This window comes from Athene cunicularia, assembly GCF_003259725.1.
Source record: "Athene cunicularia isolate RWA chromosome 13 unlocalized genomic scaffold, athCun1 chr13_part1, whole genome shotgun sequence".
Classification (NCBI taxonomy): domain Eukaryota; kingdom Metazoa; phylum Chordata; class Aves; order Strigiformes; family Strigidae; genus Athene; species Athene cunicularia.
The window spans coordinates 5,569,388-5,588,536 of NW_020799117.1; the positions used below are offsets into that span (position 1 = coordinate 5,569,388).

A 19,149-nucleotide genomic window follows, 5' to 3' on the forward strand; every position below is an offset into this window, starting at 1 on the left:
CAGCGCCACGCAGCTGCAAGCCCCCGCCGGGCCTGCGATGGCCTCGAGGCTGGGGAATGGGCTCCCCACGGCTTTTCCGCAGCGGATGGAGCAGAAGGGATGGGATTTACTCCCCCAGCTATTTTTGACCGCTCAAAAATCATAAGCCTTCTATACATTACCATACCACCTGCCTTGACATTAGGACTGCTTGTTTTTTTAAAAACAGCTGCTGACTAAAAATAAACTCGATATATTTTTCCATCTCTTCTAGGACTAAGAGGAGCTTTCTTTTCTGGGATTTCTCATAGATGATTTTAGAAAAGCACATCTGTAATTTCTAAAAAACAATTTAATGTATCATATAGACAGAATTACATCAGTTTCATTTAATAGCTCCACTTTTTAATATGAAGAGGTTACCAGTTCTAGTAGACAAGACAGTAAAAGGGGCCTTTGTATCATTTACCAAAACATGTTGGATACAGAGTTACATATTCTTGGCATCTAGGTCAGATTGTCATGACACTTTTTGTTATGATTTGTGTTCTTTTACGTTATGCTTATAAAAAGTACTAGAGCAGTTTCCAGTAAGAAGCTCTGATTACAACAAGCTAGTGTCACACTTTCAAGCTATTAACCTACATAAGCATTCAAACATCTTCATTTAGAAGCAAGCCTGCAGAGGAGTATCATAAAGAAAACTCCACTAGTCAAGGATTTAGATAATAAAATGCAGAATTAAATATTATTTCTGACTGTTCCAAAGTAACAAGAAAGCAAAAACTTTGATGCTTCCTACCGCTAGTTACTTTACAACTAGCAAAGCATGCTTTTGCAAATACATATATTAATAAAATATGGCTTTACTTCTAGAGTTTGAATCTGTCCCCTATTTGCCAGTATAGGGTGCTGGAGATTTTTGTATGTAAAAAGAGAGACACAGCTTTTATTTTCACTTGCAATAAATTTCTTCCCACATTCATCTACCTCAGTAGAAGGTAAAATACAAAGGTTTAATCAATAGCTGGTGTGAACTACAGTAGCAACTACAATCAGAGATTACACTGCTGTATCAGCACATGTCTGGCAAGACACTAACAAACAGTCACCAAACTTTAATTCTCCTGTACTCATGTGCTTCAGAAATACAGTGATATGGAGCAACCTGAGATATTATTTTCAAACACAGCTGCTGGATAAGGAAAAGAAAGGTGTGTGTACCTGGGAGACCTGTGTGACACAGGAAGAACTAACCCCACTGGGGCAAGACATGTATCAGAATACTGCAGAGTTGTACTTGTGTTCAGACCAGAGATGTGGAGTCATCGAGTTAAAAACAAAAACCACAAAACAAGAAGAATTATACAATCTTTTAATTGCATTGTAATTTCATTGTACACTCTTCAAACAGAAATATCACTTGAAAGACATCCAGTTCCCTTAGTTTGTTGCACTGTACATGTTATGCAAATAAGAGCTGGGGTGGCATACAAACCAAAAGGTTGCTCTGGCTTTTCAAATAATTAGTTGAAAGAAGCAGAAATTTAAAACATAGCTGAGAATTTACAGCCACAAAAGAGCTTTGCAAAGGACTGGTTAAAATACGAAACACAGATGCAAAGCAGGGAGGGGAAGCTGGGGAGGAAGAGGGATAAAAAATTTCCAGTTTGAAGCTGGTTAGGGTTTTTTCCTACAACTGTACACAAGTGTCAACATGCTCAGTATTTACATTCTGAGCATTACCAATGCTACAGATAAGCAACGTACTAAAAAAATAACTTAAAAAAAGCTATACAATTGTACTTATAAATACTATATCTTTAAAACTAGTTAAGTAGTGTAGGCTAAAAAACATGTTCACAGTTACTCTGAAGAGAGCTGTATATATATATTGCACAGTAGAAAAAGTTCATTCAGTATAATGTGTAAACAATTTTTATCTTCTTTGGCAATTTCAGGACTTAGAGGAGTATTTGCTGTGAGCAAAAGCACTTGGGTACAAGGCACATCAAAAGCTTTTAAAGCTGCAAGATAAATCCTTCTGACACTTTCCAGTTAGCACTGTCATTCTCTTTAGAAAAACATGTACCTATCAATTCAGAACAACACATTTCTACAAGTATAACTCAGAGGTCTGGTGACAAAAACATCAGCTGTTCTTGGCTGTTATTCTACAGTAACAGATTTGGCCAAATTTCTTGGAAAGTCCACCTAGAATGAAGAGACAGACTCTCAATATATGACAGAGTAATACTGACATTCTGCATTCGACAGTTCATTTAGTGTGCTTTTTTTAGACTTCCTAATGAGTTCTGCTTTATTCTAGACACATTCAACACACACAAGCGACTACAGATCTGCAAGATAACAACTCACTGTTGAATTCATCATTGCTTCCAAAACCCTCCTAACAAATATATATTTGTTTTGCACAGGGTATCTTTCCAAAGCAGTCATCATTATCAAACTGACACACCCAGCCAGAGTCAAGCTAAGCTGGACAAAGCGCTGAACTATTTTAGGTTAAAGTGCAATATCACATTTTCAGATTTAGTTATCTGAAAAAGTCCTATCTTAACTAATCACACTAAGCAAATTATAATTTTTTTAGGATACCAATTAAAAAAATTAAACAGAAGAATTTGCACTGAAATGCCACCTCTACTACTAGTCACTACAAGCTCCACTCACTATTATCATAGTTCTTTGTTTGACATGCCATATAACTGGGTCTCTCAATTTACATTGTGGGAGGAAGTTCAAAACTGCACTAACTGGAGTGCTAAATATAGAAAGCACTTACATCGTATCCTCTGAGAACAGCCAGGTGGAATGAGAGCAACTGGAGAGGAATAACACTCAGGACTCCTTGAAGGCAGTCAACTGTATGAGGCAGCTCAATGGTTTTGTAGGCAAATTTTGAGCTTTCTGTGTCTTCTTTAGAACACAGAATGATTGGACGACCCTGAAAATAAAATTTCAGTGTGAAGAGCTGGCTTAGAACTGCTTTGAAATACTGGTTCACAGCATGCCTGTACTATGTTTGAAGATGCTCGGGTAGCTAACAGACAGTGCCAGTCTTGTGTAATGACTTTTGTCACTCACTGTTCTGTAAGACTTGAATGTTTTCACCCTGAGGAGTTTTAACATAATTCCATTTGCTTCAAAACAAACAAAAACCCCAAACAAATGATCCACATGCAATCAGTTTTCACTACTGGTGTTAACCTGTAATGAGAACCTACAATGCAGATTATGCATCTTATTTATGTTAATAATTAGGAAAAAAAAAAATCACCAATACATCCTTTTTCTGAGGCACAGTCAGCAGCAATACGACATCCACAATCTCTTTCCCTATCACACTGTATTAGATAAACTGCTTACCTGTCGAGCAGTGACCTGTTGCAGAGCATTCTGGCATTTGGTGAAACAAGGATCCTTCATTATCACCATGATAACAGGCATTTGTTTATCTATGAGGGCTAACGGCCCGTGTTTCAGCTCACCAGCCAAGATACCTTCAGAGTGCATGTATGTGATTTCTTTTATTTTCTAAAAAACACAAATGCCATCAAGTTACTAGTAGGTCAGATGAGAAATAAAAGCCACAAGAAACAAAACACCAAAGCTGTACATCTGCCACTTAAATACAGACATACACTATCAAATTGGTATTTTCAAATACCAGTTAATGGCAAAAACAGGCAGACTTGTCTGCTGGGATTTCTAGCAGGCTGCTGGTGGAAGCAGAGCTTGCCCATGCACGTGTGTTTGCAGACAAAGAAATGGAATAATCAACAGGAACTTTAAGAACTGAACACCCAGCACCACCTTGGCTAATGCACTTTAACATTTCAAACTTCTGTGAGAGATAGATATGCATCCATTCCATCAGAACGTTCATAACATAATTTATGAGTTTCCTGCATGAGCATCTCATCTGAACATTCAACACATTGTGTTCTTCCAGTGTTATTTTCAAATGGGTCAGCATTTTAAATTGTTTGGTGGTTTTTGTCGTGTTTTTTGGGGTTTTTTTGTTGTTTTTTTTTTTTTAAATAGACTCAACACTGCATTTATTATTATTTGAAAGAAAAAAGAAACTGATATCATATCCAGGTTCACCCTACATGTGTTCAATCCAACAGGACTAAATGCTTTTAGTTATAGATAGCAGTTTTACTGAAGCAGAATTAAATTTTAATGAAATATTAGAAATAAACTATGTTGCAGAAGCTAAAAAAGCTCATTTTCAATAACATCCAACAATACTGAGGGGTTCCTACCAGAGCTCCTTCCAGACAAGTGGCATAATTATACCCACGACCCATAACCAGCAGTGATCTTTGTTTGTACAGTTCAAGAGCCAAATCATGTATCTTCTCATCCAAGGACAAGACTTCTTTAATCATCTCTATTGGGGCACACAAAAAGCACATATTAAAAACTTTTTAATTAGAAAAAATAGCTTGCTTGTAGTAGGATGTTCTAATGAGTAATTAGGACAAATATGCTTAATATAATTCAGCCATTAACTTTGCATCTTTAACTGCAGTTTAAGGATATTTTCTCCAGCTTATTTACAGTAACAAATCTAAAGCAACTACTGGTTTAAGCAGCGCTCAGACATCCCATTTGTATTTCTAAAGGAAGTTCTGTACATCCGTTTTTAAAGTCACCTTGAATTGGTTTCCTTTTATCTATCCCAATTTAAAGTGAAAGGCTTTAAAAATTTCAAATCACCAGTTTAGGAGATAAAGTAATATTTTTCATGTAAAACTACCTTATTGTAATTAGAAAATCCAACCAATGAAAATTCTGATCTTCCTTCTAAGTTTCTTGGAAGGGCACTTGTAAAATTGGCAATTAATGCAGAAACTAATAGTCCATTTTTCTGTGTTGCCTACCTTTCAGGAGGAGGGGGAGAGCAAAACTTAAACGAGAAAGAAACATCCCTGAGTAGTATTTCATATTGCCCATTAAACAACATCCCCTATCCCTTCTCAAACCCAAAATATTACTATACCTGGCAATGATTTTAGTCCACTAATGATTTCCTGTCTCCTTTTCTGCAAGGAAATTCGGTCTTCAGACATCATTAGGCCAAACATTACAAGAGACACGAATTGGCTGGTGTAAGCCTGCAAACAAAAAAAGCATTTAGCAGCTAAGTCTTCAGAGAGTTAGTATGATCTCAGTTTGAAGTGCTACAATTAAAATTTTAATTGGATTCCACAGGGCTGAAGTATGAAAGTCAAACACCGAACAGCAATTACCTTTGTGCTTGCCACACCTATCTCAGGTCCTGCATTGATATGTACACCACAGTCAGTCTCCCTGGATATTGAGCTCCCGACAGTGTTTGTGATGCCAACTGTGAGAGCACGACGTTCTTTACAATACCTCAGGGCCATAAGCGTATCTGCAGTTTCACCTGGAAAACATTTACATTTTGACTTCAGGTTGACAGAGGATAGTAACGATTCCTGAAAAGCATAAAATTCTACGTAACTGTGTTCTCAATAACTGCATCCACACACAATGCGAAATGCAATCGAAAACAATCTTTCAACACACACTCATTGTCTACATATTTGAATCAAGACTGAAAGAAACTTTCATTCAAGACAAATCTGGGCCATTAGCCACCAACCTCCTTTGCAACATGCAGAAAGTAATAAATCACTGGCTTTTTCTAATATTTCTACAGTTTTCACTCAAGTGAAGAAAAACAGTAAATGCAGCTTACCTGACTGACTTATAAAAAAGCATACATCATCTCTGAATACAGGTGTGTTTCTATCAAGGAAGTCACTAGCAAGTTCCACCATCACTGGTAATTCCGTCAATTCTTCCAATACTTGTCGAGTCTGTATTCAAGCAGCACACAGTATTTGTTAATATTGCCACCTATAGAAGTCTTGACATCTTAAATTGAGTCAGAGATCATCTAAATGGATTCTTAGTACAAAAATTGAACATTACAGCTCACCAAAGCTTTAAAAACTGAGGTGAAAAAAGTTAATTTCTAGCATGGTAGGTAACTGCATTGGAGCATTAATAAAGAACGTGGCACAAAGGAAAAATAAACAAAAGGGCAAGAGCCCTCAATGAAAGGCAAAGTTTGAAATATAGAAGAAAAAGCAGATGAAGAGCTAGAAACCCAGCAACTATGGAGTTATATATGCATTTAAGCTAAGGCTGAACATACAGCTACTGCAGCATGGTAACTGGTCCCACAGCCAATAATGATCAGTCTTCGGCATCTTCTGATTTCTTTCAAATGATCCTTCAGCCCCCCCAACAGAACTATAAACAAACAAAAAAGCATATATCAATGGTGTTTTTCTTTTTCTAGTCAGTATGTTCAAAATTTGCAGGCTTAGTGCAGCTTGAATGCCCTTCCTGAGTTACCTGTGCTGCTTTCAAAATTCACCCGCCCTCTCATCGTATTGACAACTGATTCCGGTTGTTCAAAAATTTCCTTTTGCATGAAGGCACTGAAGTTACCTGTTTAGGAAAACATTACATGGTAATGCTTAGGTTTGTTATCTGAAATCTATTACAGTTACAAAGAGATGATTCTAAAGACAACCTGTGGTAGCAAGCTAATCTAAGTTGACTGTGTTAGCTTAAACAAAATCTTAGGAATAGGTGAGAAGAAAAGAGGGATGGTAGTTCAGAATTTGGTTGGTTTCATTTCCCACCACTGACAAGGTAACTAAATTCCTTTCTAAGGAAACTTCTGTATTCCGCTTCAGTTCTTAGTTTACAGTCAAAGTTTGCTAACACTTATAACATGTTAACTTTAGTTATATTTTCACTAAATACTGAGATAAGTAGAAGCATCTAGGACTTTTCCAAGGCTAAAAATGGGTAGGGTCCCATTCCACCCATCTTCCCTTCATCTTCGAGTTGTCAGCTCCCACTACAAACAGCCTAAATATCAGGTCATTTTCACAACAAATGAGAAGTTGTCTGCCTTATCTACTACAGTCAATAACCATCCATCTTTAATGATATTCATTTACAGATGTTTCAACCCACCCTTCATGATTTGCTGCAATTCCATCTGCAAGGTTTGGATGGCCCGGGAAGGATCATCACTAGCTGAACGCTCCAGACGGTGAATTGAAAGCTTCCCATCAGTTACTGCTGCAATGTCATCATCTTCTAAGAAAATTACTCTGTTGGTGTGCTCAATAATAGCACTACAGAAAAAAACAGAAGCAAGACAAACCTGACATGTCACTAAGAGTTGGTAGCAGCACTCCTCAAAGCAATTAAATATGCCACACAGCACTTCCAGCCCCTTTTCTATCTTCCTTTTGGTCTTAACTACAGATAAAGCCATCTTAAAGGAAATGGCTCCATCTGCTGCTCCTCCTGCACTCTCACAGGAACACGGAGCACGAGGCTGGGGAACCATGGCATCTCGCATCAGCAAGTTCCTGCTGAACTGATCCTGCCTCCCAGTGTTCCTGATGGACCCCTAAGGTCACAGTCTTCTTCCCAAGATAAATGTGTACACCAGGTTGCTGCTAAGTTTGGAATCACACCACTATCTCTTCCTGTGATAGCTGGATTAAAATGCCAAAACCCAGACTAACGTATAGTCTGCCCAAATACTCAGCTGATAGTGTCTATTTGTACCCAACTTAACTTCCTCCACTGGATGTATTTTACATAGAGGTTAGCACCTGGCAGATATTGCACTCATTTGCAGTAAAAATGCTGATGTCAAGCCTTCACATTTTTCAAGTACCTTAGCCTGGGGGCTTTACGAAGTTACCTTGATTAGAAACTATTTTATCAGAAAACAATTATACAGCAGGAAGACAGCATAAGATTTCCAGAACTATCTCGCTTCTGAACAAAAACAGTATTTTGAGAAACGTTTAAGTACTTTTACTACCTTGCATCTGAAGCAAAGAAGAATTCTACTGCCTTATCCCCAACAGCATGCAGGCAGGTAGAGCTGTCCAATCTTTTCATTCGTGAATTGCATATGTTCTTTACATTCTCAATGTTGCCTATTAAAGAAATTAGACACTTTAAATGCAAAACCAATGTTCAAGTTAGAGGTTACTGTCTACACAGGTTCAAGTCATCACAGTTACACAAGTATTTTGAGGGGATGGGACTTTTACATGAAGAACACGTTCTGTAGTATAAAAATATAACAACCTCAGCTAAGAAGCTATTTGGGCATCAACTGGTAGTTTTATAGTATAAAGACCAATTAACCTAATTTCTAATCATAAAGTTAACAATTTTAATTGTTAAAAATAATGTAATTTGATTTATCAACTTACATGTTCTATATAAAACAGGAATCTGTTCAGTGGAGAGCTTGTACTTGCTCCTAACTCCAATGAGCAAAGGACTCCCTCTCCTACAAAGGGAAAACATGCAAGTTTATAAAGATAAAGGTGCATACAAAGAAGTCAAAGGACATCTGGGAAGTTGAAAGACAATATCCCACCTAGCTTTCCTAAAGATAGTCCTCAACCCCAATCCTGGCAGGAGTTACATAAAATTGGCTTGTTTCTGACAGATTCACCAAATATCATTACACGAATAGGTACTGTATGCCTTGGTGATTCTTTCCCCATGAACTACACCCAGGTAGAGGAGAACATACATGAACTAGTTGCTTTCCTTCCAGTAATCACAAAACAGCTTAGCACAAGCACCGATTTGAATGCTGCTCTTAAACAAAGGTTACTCTGCCTCTGAAGTGAGCCAGCAATAAGCTCCAGTGCTCTTTACTATTGAAATACTGTTCCACCCTTTAGTCTTTTAAATTAAGAAATGTCAACCATCACTACTGCACCTCTGAAACTGTAGCTTATTAAGATAATTTTTCAATTATATGGGGCATGTGCCACACTGAAGAGTTTATTTTAAAAAAAATAAATCTCCCAGGAATAAAAGAGTAATTCACACCACCCCCAAGACCTCAGATTACAAATTTAGCTTCTCTTAATCCCCTCACTCCTAAAAACCCAAACCTGAACCACATATAGAATAGTTCATTTCAGAAGATGTTCTCCAGTTAGAATGATGATACAGCTGGCTTTTTCACAATTTTAATATAGTCCCATTTTAGCACACAGAAAATATGGGGGTTTTGGTTGTAGGATAAGACAGTGTTTATTCCCACTGCTACTTCACTTGCTACTTTAGTAACTTTACATTTCCTGAAAGTTGTTTTCCAAGTCATAAATAAAAGCAGAATTTACACAGGAAAAAAAAATAATCATAAATGCTGTGACAGCTATAGAACACTGTTTGTATAACCTATTAGTATGATGGCATTTTAGCCAACCTGAACATATTTATCTTAGCCTTAATTCAATGTGAAGTAAAATTGAACCATACCCTTCTCCCTCCCTTTTTGATACAGGGTAATGTTAATACCACTTTAGAAACAGGAGTTACACTGAGCTGCTTTATTGACACGCTGTAAGAGATAAAAGGACAGACTATGGGATTGAGTGTCAGTAGTACACTCTTCAGTGTGCCATTTGGATGATCTGCAACCAGAAGTGTATGTGCATGAAGCAAGAAAACATCATCCGATTACTTTTCACTACTGTCTTTGCAGTGAGTGGTCACAGCTAATTTATTAAACAGAATCAAGTTAAATACCCTAGAGAATCAACACAAGCCTCTGGAAATTCTGTGACCTGCAGTCACTACAGCTCAAATTAAGTTCTATTTAACAGACAATTGAAGAGATGCTCAGAAGAACTTTGCTGCATTTCACACAGATTCCATTAGTGCAGCTACCTACTTCAGAGTTTTGGTTAATTAAGAATTTTAAACATCAGAATTCTACGTTTCTTCAGGGGTTTTAGGGGGTTTTTTTGGTTGGGTCTTTTTTTGGAGGGTGGTGGTGGTTTGTTTGTTTTTTTAAGAGATGTTAGCAATTTATTTTTTTTTAAAAGAGCATGAACTAAGTACAAAATGGACTTTCACTAACCTGGTAGCAACAGCTTCACCTGGATAATGGATGCTTTTGAAAACCAATGCAAAAGCACCTTCCTGGAAACCATGCAAACAGAAGAGATAAAAAAATAATCTTAAACAACTTATTTCAATTAGTTACATCGCGTTAAAGTGGGGCCCCTCTTCCTGAGGGGGCTGTGAAGGAGAGCTCTTTATACTATCAGGAATCTCTTCCTGGAAGTCAGACTGCACCTTAAAAGGAATTGGTCAGGGAGCAGAACAAGCTAACGTGCACATAACAGTGCAACAGCTGAAAGATCAGGAAGTGAGCACTTAGCTTCTCTTTATAAATAAAAACAATACCTTCCAATGCAAGGGTTAAGAAACTCTCAGATGTTGCTTGTAATCAGCATGAAGACTGTCAGACCTTTACTTTCAGTGAGACTTTTAATGGATGTAGCTGCATTTTATCATGCATTTTCAGCTAAAATGTTGGAGTTACTACTTCTAGTTTAAGTAGCAAATTCTCACTAATGTATTTAAAAAAAAAAAAAAAAAAAAAAAAAGACCAAACCCACAAAACAAAACCTCCACCAACAAAACCCCCAAATCCACAACACGAAACCAGGAACACACAGTCAAGCACTGTATAGTATTAACACAGCTTGCAGATTGAGGAGTATTACAAAAGCAGGAGCAAAAGCCGCCTCCACTCTGCAAACAGAAGAGATGGTAACATTCACTCCTCTCCCAGGAACTCCAGTCAGACTACTCTGCTCTTGTTCTGTGGTGAGGGGAAGCCACCCTTCCCCTCAACTAGGTGGCTGCACCACTCTTCCCTCTTCACCCATACAGGTCTTTGTGTGTATCAGCCCTGCTCTAGAGGAATCCTACAGAGTTGCTTCGGAGAGGAAAAAGGGGACGTGAAAAGAGTGTAAGAAACTGCAGGAAGGGGAGGGAAAACATCTGCCTGGAGTCTGGGGGAGGAAACAAAGCAAGCTTTCTCCAAGCTTGCAATGCATCTATCAACATTTTTAAGCGTTCACATACTAACTAACAGTAGATTCCCACTTCGCAGTTTGGAAATCAACTACACCATGAATCAGTACAGCTTGTTAGATCTATTTCCAAATATGGGAGCCAAGGCATATTATTAGATAAACTTGAATCACAGCAGTGTTTTAACATGATCAGGATAGCCTTTAAGAACACACTCCCCTTTATGAGAGATTTCAACTCCCAGAGGCTATTAATTTTTTAAAAATAAGTTGCTTCATTAAAAAACTGTGATAACCTCTCACTTGAAAAAAAAAAAACAAAACACAAAAAAACCCCAAACACCCCCAAAACCAACAAACTACAAAAAAAAACCCCACTGCTAATGCAATTTAAAGATTTACCACTGAAAAGCCTTTTAAGTTTCCAAAATGTTAATCTCATTTCTTGGTCTATTAAGCATTGTTTAGAGGCCAAAAAAGTGTTATTTGCAGCACTTTTCTGAGGACTCCTGCAGAGGATCTAAATGCACAATACTAAGGAATCCCACAAATAGCTTATACTGTAGTCCAGGAAAACAGGAATGTCCCACTTACCAGCTGTTGAATAACTCTTTCTACCAAGGCTGAAAAACTGGTGTCCTCACTCTCTCTGTTGTCATACATGTATTTGATCAATTTGGGGATTGTTTCTGTATCCGTTTCAGATTCAAATTCATAGCCTTTGCTCTCCTGAAGTATCAAATAGAAGAGTAAAAAAACCTGTTTTCATCCTAAGGCAAGAAACACTGAAGGGCCTCAGCTTCCTCCCACCAGGAACTGCACAGTAAGATAGACTGCTTGGAACACTACACTGACTAGTGGATATGTATCACTATAAACGAAATATTAAAGACTCATCATGTCATAGCTAATCTTCCAGAAATACTCTAATAAGACAAGTAGTAAGATTTGTTTAACATCTGTCAAGCAACAAGTAACATGGGGGAGCTCACTCCACAGACCCTCTCAAAGAATTTGAGCGTAAATTGCTACTCTACTCATTATGACTTTGCATTTAGGATTACAAGAACATACTCTACTTCACCAGTATCTTTATTAGGCAGACTCCTTCACTATTTTATAGATGATATCAAGAAACTTGCATTCAGATTCCAACAAAATCATGAAATATCTGACGATAGTTGGTGGAGCATTTACTTTCTCGTTTTAGAATCAAGTTGCCACAGACTCACCAGAAATTTTCTCAAGTCCTTATAATTTGTGATGATTCCATTATGGATAACAACAAATTCTGAAAGGGAAAAAAAATATATCCTCATCAGTAGCAAAAAAATAAGATATTTAACTCAGAACACAAAATTAGAGGGAGAAAAGCTTAGTAGTATACTAGAATCTACCTGCTAGAGCTTTCAGACCTACAGTTTATCACAAAATCGATAACAGAAAGCAGAAGCTTACAAAGGTTGTTCCAAATCATTAAGACAGCTTTAAACTACAGGCAGTAGAATACCACCAAGCCATCTCAAGTGAAAAGTGATATAAAATCTCCCTTTTCCAGCCCAGACAATATTGATGCATTTACATTTTCAGTCTTATCTTTTAAAAGACGACTGTTGTACTTTGACTAATTTGCATCAATTTTCAGAGAATGGCACTCATTATTCTTTTACAGTGTTACTTTAGCCTCTGAAGAGGCTATTTTACTGTGAAAGTGTCTAACTTAAAATGGCAACAGCTTAGCCCTAGTATAGAAAATAAATACTATAACACTAGTAAGAAAGGAGAACATATGTACTATGTAGATTGAACTATTTCAAATTCATACAGTTCCAGAGTGCTGCAGATCACATACCATTCCTTTTATCTGATCGCTGAGGGTGACTATTTATTGCACTTGGTACTCCATGGGTCGCCCAGCGAGTATGAGCAATTCCAAAATGTGTTTCAAAATCTGCTTTTGAATCCAGGTCATCTTGTTCTATACACAAGAAATTCAGTTTACTGAATGAATATTTAAGGTTGAGTCTCTCACACATACACACACACCCCTAGTAAAACACTAAGAGAATTCCTACAGGCAAAATCTAAAAGTTATCTTCTGGTCTTCTTTTAAACCATTTGCTTTCCAGACATTACACTTCAGATAGTTCAAGTTACTGTGATTAAAACTTTGTTTGCCAAGACTCAAACATTTTCAGCCAATACTAACAGCTAGGCTAACAGACCACATTACTACAAATTATAATGTAAACGTATTAAAATAAAACTTCAGTTCTTCACAGATGGAAGCACTGCATAAAGCAGATTGTGATGACAGCCAGCTGCTTAAATGGTCGTAAATTCTGTCAGAGTCCATGTTTCAGCATTTCAGCTACCAAGCACAGAAATCATCTGAGTAAAGCACCAAGGGAGCCCAGGTCTCAAACAAAGAAGCAACCAAGAGAGTGGAGAGCAGACTGATAATTTCACAACTTTGTACCTAAAGACCAGCTTGCTCTTCAAGTGCAGATTTGTGAGGCACAAACAATTTAACTGCCGTTGGATTACATAATGCAGTTATTTCTGGTACAAAAACGTAACTGTAATTTCATGGTCTGACTTTCTGCTGAGATGCAGATGATATCTCACTGGGATGCCGAAGTAAAGGGGTAATTTTTAAGACACTTACTGTACAACTCTTCTTCCAGGGCCTTTACTTTTCCTCTTTTCTTAACTAGTTTGATGAACCTTTCTTTATCTTCATTATTATTTCCATCAATTGCCACTCCTACAGTATAGGACATAGTCACAAGTGTTATTTAAATCATGAAATACACTGGATGAAAAGACGGCTGACATGTTAGTGAAACAATTATTTTTAAATTATCCTTCAAAGGGATATATTTGAAGTCTGTCCCTAGATGAAGTCTATAACCGCTGCACAGATGAAAATATACATGAGCCATCTCAAATTTTTCTTGAGGACAGATTGATACACTTTGCCCAATGAAATTAGCCAACTTAAATTTAAAGAAAGGTCTAATCTTCCTCATCCTTTCACTGGGATTCACATGTACAAAAAAAAAGGCTGAGGCACAAACTACATGACCCTGTATGGAGGCCTTCTTCCTCACACCCTGTTTGCTTTGCTTATGTGTACTAAACCTCAACCACCATCTGATTAAAGAGCAAAGCACCCAGTTTAAAGTCCTGAGGAAAGTTGAAGAAGAAACTCCAAGAATCAAGGTAATTAGTTCTGATCTTTTAGTCTGCAGGATAAAAAAAGAAAAATCCAGAACATAGATGTTGAAAATACCCAAAAAGTCATAGAAGTAGCTATTGGTTGCTAATTTGTTCAGTTTACATACCTGCAGAGTCATATCCTCTGTATTCCAGTCTCTGTAATCCTTTTATCAGGGTTTCAAATATTTCCTTCCGAGTCCGAGGCACTCTGTAGTTTAGATAAGCAAAAATTCCTGTTTAAAGAGAAAGGGAGAAGGGGGTTAAAAAGAAGCAAAATTTTTTTAGTTTGCATCCCTTCAGACTCAAGTTAAAACCCTATCACAGAGAGTTCCTGGGGGACTCAATCTCCCAATTAGTACAATTCCTCCTAACAGTTTTTTTAGTGGAAAGAGTTCAAATAGAATAGAGGATTCAGGACTCTCACTTTCCTGGCCAGTTTCACTCTCCTCATGTTACCCACCAAGAGTTAAACAGTTGAAATTTCTACTTTTCATGAAAACCACAGCTGAAAATGGGAACATTGTGATCTATTTCATATCCAGACATTCAAAGAAGGAATATATTCACCAGTACTAACACAAGGAGACTTTTGTAATCAAAGTCATGGCCTTAAATACCCACGGGTAGGTACTAGGCACAACATCTATTTATGAAAGGCTCCAGCTTAATCCTGTATACAACAGTCACTTCAGCAGGAGGAGAACAGATAGAGAAAAAAAAAAAAAAAAAAAAAAAAAGAAAGGGCAGAAGTCAAAAGAATAGGACAACAAAGGAAAGAAACAGAAGATACAAAACCAGGGTCACCCAAAAAACAAGCATTCACCCTTTGCACTGCCTCAACATAATGGTGCCTGCCAAACTCAACTCAGTAGAGACATGAGATCCATTTGCTTGCCCCGTGTTACTCAGGTCAACACTTACAGAGGCGTCATAGGGAAAGATGTGAACTCATTCCTTGCCTACTTGGCAAACAGAGCCTGGAAAAGTCTGAAAGGCTGATCCCTCTTCTATTGAATAGACCAGTCATCAACCAAGAAGTGGCTTTTTTAGTTTTGGAGTTGGTTCTCTCATCCCACCCCTGCACAATTTTTTAAAATTTTTTTTTGGAAAGCAAAAGTACACAAGATTTATTCATTAGAAGGAGTTCAGGGGATGTTTTATCTTTAGAAAAGGTGTAATAAAAAAGTCACCTGCAAAGGAAAACACAACCATTCCTTTTCTCTGCCTACTGCTCTTCCTGAGACTTCTCCATTTACAAGGATATATTAGGCCCTTTTATGAACTCTTGCAAATCTGTACCCCAGTAAAACAGAAATATCTAATTTCACTGTTTCAACAGTTTCTCCAAGCAACAAGTCAGGACTGGAGACTACAGCTAGCAAAACCCAGACTTTTAAGAGCTCAACAGATAAGCAGTTCAGACAAGCATTTTAGATAGAAAAGGCCTTTGTTTGAAATTTAACATCCTCTTCCCCTTCAATTAAGGGTTTTGAACTGTAAATAGCTGTAGTGAAGATGCTGTTATAATGATACACCAATAAATCTCCCTTATAAATATTGTCGTGAATTCAGTTACTCCACTGGTTTTAAGCCATTAATACTGTTGATTTGACAGTGAGACTAACAAACTATTACATTGGTCTCTGAATTTATCCTGGAAGGATTAAAGGGTGAAAAATTCTTTTCTGCTACAGAAGTGAGATTTATGAGGAGGCCAGCCTAATGATTTCTAGAGTGTCCAACATTAACGAAGATATTAAGTCAACAGTTGCATTTAAAGAGGTATTTGGGAATTTGAACAGCTAAATATTGTTCTTCATGGATGCTTTGAAAAATTACGCCTCTGGTTATATACAGTATAGACTGAGAGCTTGTTGATCATTTTTCCAGACAGATTATTTACCGTTCTCTGGCACTAACCACGAACCTCAAGAGCAGCATTCTTCAATTTCTTCAATACAAGTTTCACAACATCATTCCAAAATATTGCTACACACCTCATTTCAGATCCAGCTCTACTTTCTAGGCCAGATTTCACAATGTATTTAAGATGCATCAGCCTTGTATGATCCATGTGGCATCTCTGACTACACAGAGCTCCAGGAAGAACCTTCCTTCGGGACCGTCCTTACAATGCTACCAGTGTGCTGCAATTGTTAAAAAGATCCTTGTTTCCAGGGAACCGTAGCTGTGCTTCCACACACGTGAATTATAAGACGCAGAAGTCACTAGAGGCCATTTACAATGAAAGCAATAGCTTCAGCCTGACTTCAAGAAATATAAACTCTTTCAGTTAAAGGAAATAAATTTTACTCTCAGCATTGTTTCTCTAGTACTTTTCTGTTTCATGATTTACCCTCTTGCATATTTTCTTCCCTACTCAGTCATCATTTTGGCTAGATTTAAAGCACATTGCTCAACTCATGTAGAAACAACTTCTGATAAAGACTTCTTGTACCTTAATTCCTTCTGGAAACAAACCAGTACAACTGAATCTTGGTTGAATCATACTCATGATAAGGAAGTTTTGTGATGCTCACAAGTTACTTTATAATGGCCTCCCCAAGATATTAGATGCCATTTCCAGAGCTTGCATCTCTCCTCCCCAGTGAAGACTCAAGTACTCTCTAAGCTAATACTGAAGTGATACCTATCAGGTAAGGTAATGTTTATTCGTCAGCACATGATCAAATAAATACTTTCCCAAGTCATACATACAATCAGAATCTAATGAAAAAAAATTAAGATGTGTTTTACTAGGGTATTGTCTCAATCTGAATGCTGAATATAATTTATAACTTCCCATAATTAAAAAGTTTGCACAGAAGCGTGAACTAGGTCAATCTTGTATGGCTTACCTTTAGAATCAGATACTCAAAACAGAAACAGAAGGTTGTTAAAATGTTACTAAAACCAGCTTTAATTGGGTGCAGACACTAAGAGCAAGGCTTTTCCTGCATGTGCATAGCAAGGCTTTAGAGTCTCCTCTTTCCCTTTCAGGATTGCAAGCAGAGCATCAAAAAGAGTACTTTTTGTATGAAAAATCCACAAGAACTCTTGCAATTGCAAGACTTCACCAAAATCAAGAAGGGGGCAGCCTATACTTGAAGTTTGAACAGTTTTAGTTTTATTTTTATTTTTTAACATAAAATGATGCCTCTATAAAGGTAAGCACATTGGTGATGCCGGAAACTTATCTTTGAGAAAGTCCCAGTCTCAACTTCATACCCTGATGAAATTAATTTTGATCTAAAATAGGTAGATCATCAGTTTAAGAGCATCTTACCTGGTTTTTAAACCCTGCACACTTTTGCTATACCGTCTTCTTACATGTTAGTGTGACAACATCTAACTTTGTTTCCTAAAGAGCATGTTTATGGCAGTATTTAACGACCTATGTATTTTCAAAATAGAAAACATACAATTAAATCTTCATGTGCTACCTGAAGTCAGGAAAAAAACCCACAAGAGGACATATTTTCAACACTTACACCTGGGAAGATATGCAAAAATAAAAACAAACAAAAAAGGTAATTTGGAACTGCTGGTTGCAACCTCACTGCACTTTTTACAGCAAATCAGCCTAGCAAGGAAGATACGGGACATCTTTCATGATAACAAATGCCACATAAAAGGTCTCCAAATGTTGATGGGAAGAAAACTAACACTACTCTCACTGCACTTCATGAACTGCCACTCTCTTTGTCATTTCATACTGAGTCAGTCACTCCACCCCAAGATAGATGCTTTACCAAACTCATTTAACACTGTTAACACCCTCATTTCCCAATCAATATAGAGCCCAGATATGCAAAGTTTTTGATGTTACCATTATGTCTCACTGCTTAGTGCTTGCCACCAATACCTTTGGTTTGCTTAGGCACTGGGCCAAGTCTCTCACCTAAATGGGTTTTGTTTAGAAGACAGTGAGCTTGTCTCATTGATAAGTGACCTGAGAGTCACGTAGGAGCTCAAACAATATCACCTCATGTTTCCATTGAAGTGAAAGAGGCTTACTGGACTCCTTGCTCTAAGGTTACAATTAAAAAGGATGTGGAGGCAGGGAAATGATATCTAGCTCAGAAAGTACATTTTTGGGAGCAGTAACTCAACTCACTTTCAGTCTGCTTCTCACAAAAGAGGGTTTGTTCATGGTGGCTAAGTACAAGCACAATCTTTTCTACTTTCAACAAAAGTATCCTTCCAGACCTGAGAGGAGGTTTTAGTGAATGGACAGGTAAAAATTCACTAAAATTTCCTCCGTAACTAAAATGTATTGCATTAACAGCTTCTGAACCTGCAGTTTGATTTTAATGTGATCCAAAGCATATCTAAGCAACTGCATCCACGCTGTATGCATACACGCTGTAGGTATTATCTTCACCATCTCATCTTTATTAGATAAAGGAAGGTGAATAAACTCACATCAGCTAAGAATTAAGCTCCTTCACAGCCTTTGTTTGAAAACAAACTCTCCCTATTGCCGCAATTGGGAAGTGAGTTACAACTAATCCCTAGTCCTAGATTAGGAAAACCAGAGGCAAACGCCTCTAGAAGCCTGTACATCAGCCAAAGCAGTGATGCACTGAGGCATCAGGAGGAGCCGAGATACCCCCGGGGCAGCCGGGCGGTGGGAACGGGACGTTTTCCGATCAGAAATCCGGGCCAAGCCGGGCAGGGAGGGCACAGATTGGGGAGGTTGTGGGGAGCAGCGAAGGAATTTCCTCTCCTTGGGAGAAGGGGGCGAACGGAGGAGCTTTACCTGCCACGGCCGCAAGAGCCGGTCATTCCCCGTTCCCACCCCCCAGAATGGATGCAGCGGGGCCAGTCCCGGACGAAGCCGCTGCAGGGGGGCGCGGGACGCCCCGCGGGGCTGCCGGACACCCCTCAGCTCAGGGACAAAGCACCCCGGCAGGAGCGGCGGCCGGCCCGGGGCACCCCGCTCCTCCCAGCGGCCCGGGGGAGGCCCCAGCTCCGGCCCGCCCGGAGG

General features: G+C 38.2%; 2 protein-coding genes across 4 annotated transcripts in view; both read right to left on the reverse strand.

Moving 5' to 3' along the window:
* The window catches only part of MAPK9 (mitogen-activated protein kinase 9), a 53,916-nt gene that overhangs the window by 30,244 nt on the left and 4,523 nt on the right, over positions 1-19,149 (reverse strand). For all 3 annotated transcript variants that reach the window (XM_026857974.1, XM_026857976.1, XM_026857975.1), the window contains exon 2: positions 16,283-16,286. The gene's annotated coding sequence lies outside the window, so the exon portion shown is untranslated. The remainder of the gene's footprint in view (positions 1-16,282; positions 16,287-19,149) is intronic.
* On the reverse strand, positions 1,352-12,222 carry GFPT2 (glutamine-fructose-6-phosphate transaminase 2). Its single transcript, XM_026857973.1, has 15 exons — positions 12,170-12,222; positions 11,532-11,666; positions 9,974-10,035; positions 8,301-8,380; positions 7,901-8,018; positions 7,033-7,196; positions 6,400-6,495; positions 6,197-6,294; positions 5,735-5,855; positions 5,262-5,419; positions 5,012-5,126; positions 4,272-4,399; positions 3,370-3,537; positions 2,786-2,947; positions 1,352-2,193 (listed from the first exon to the last, which is right to left on the reverse strand). The coding sequence occupies exons 2-15, from the start codon at positions 11,598-11,600 to the stop codon at positions 2,149-2,151; spliced, it is 1,584 nt and encodes a 527-aa protein (XP_026713774.1). The 5' UTR covers positions 11,601-11,666; positions 12,170-12,222; the 3' UTR covers positions 1,352-2,148.

Coding starts and splice junctions, on each gene's coding strand:
- GFPT2 (XM_026857973.1), bottom strand. CDS start 11,600: ATGTATGACAACAGAGAGAGTGAGGACACCAGTTTTTCAGCCTTGGTA. Junction 8,381..9,973: donor GGTGAAGCTGTTGCTACCAG/GTTAGTGAAAGT, acceptor TTCCCTTTGTAG/GAGAGGGAGTCCTTTGCTCA. Junction 2,194..2,785: donor CTGTTCTCAGAGGATACGAT/GTAAGTGCTTTC, acceptor TCTTCATTCTAG/GTGGACTTTCCAAGAAATTT.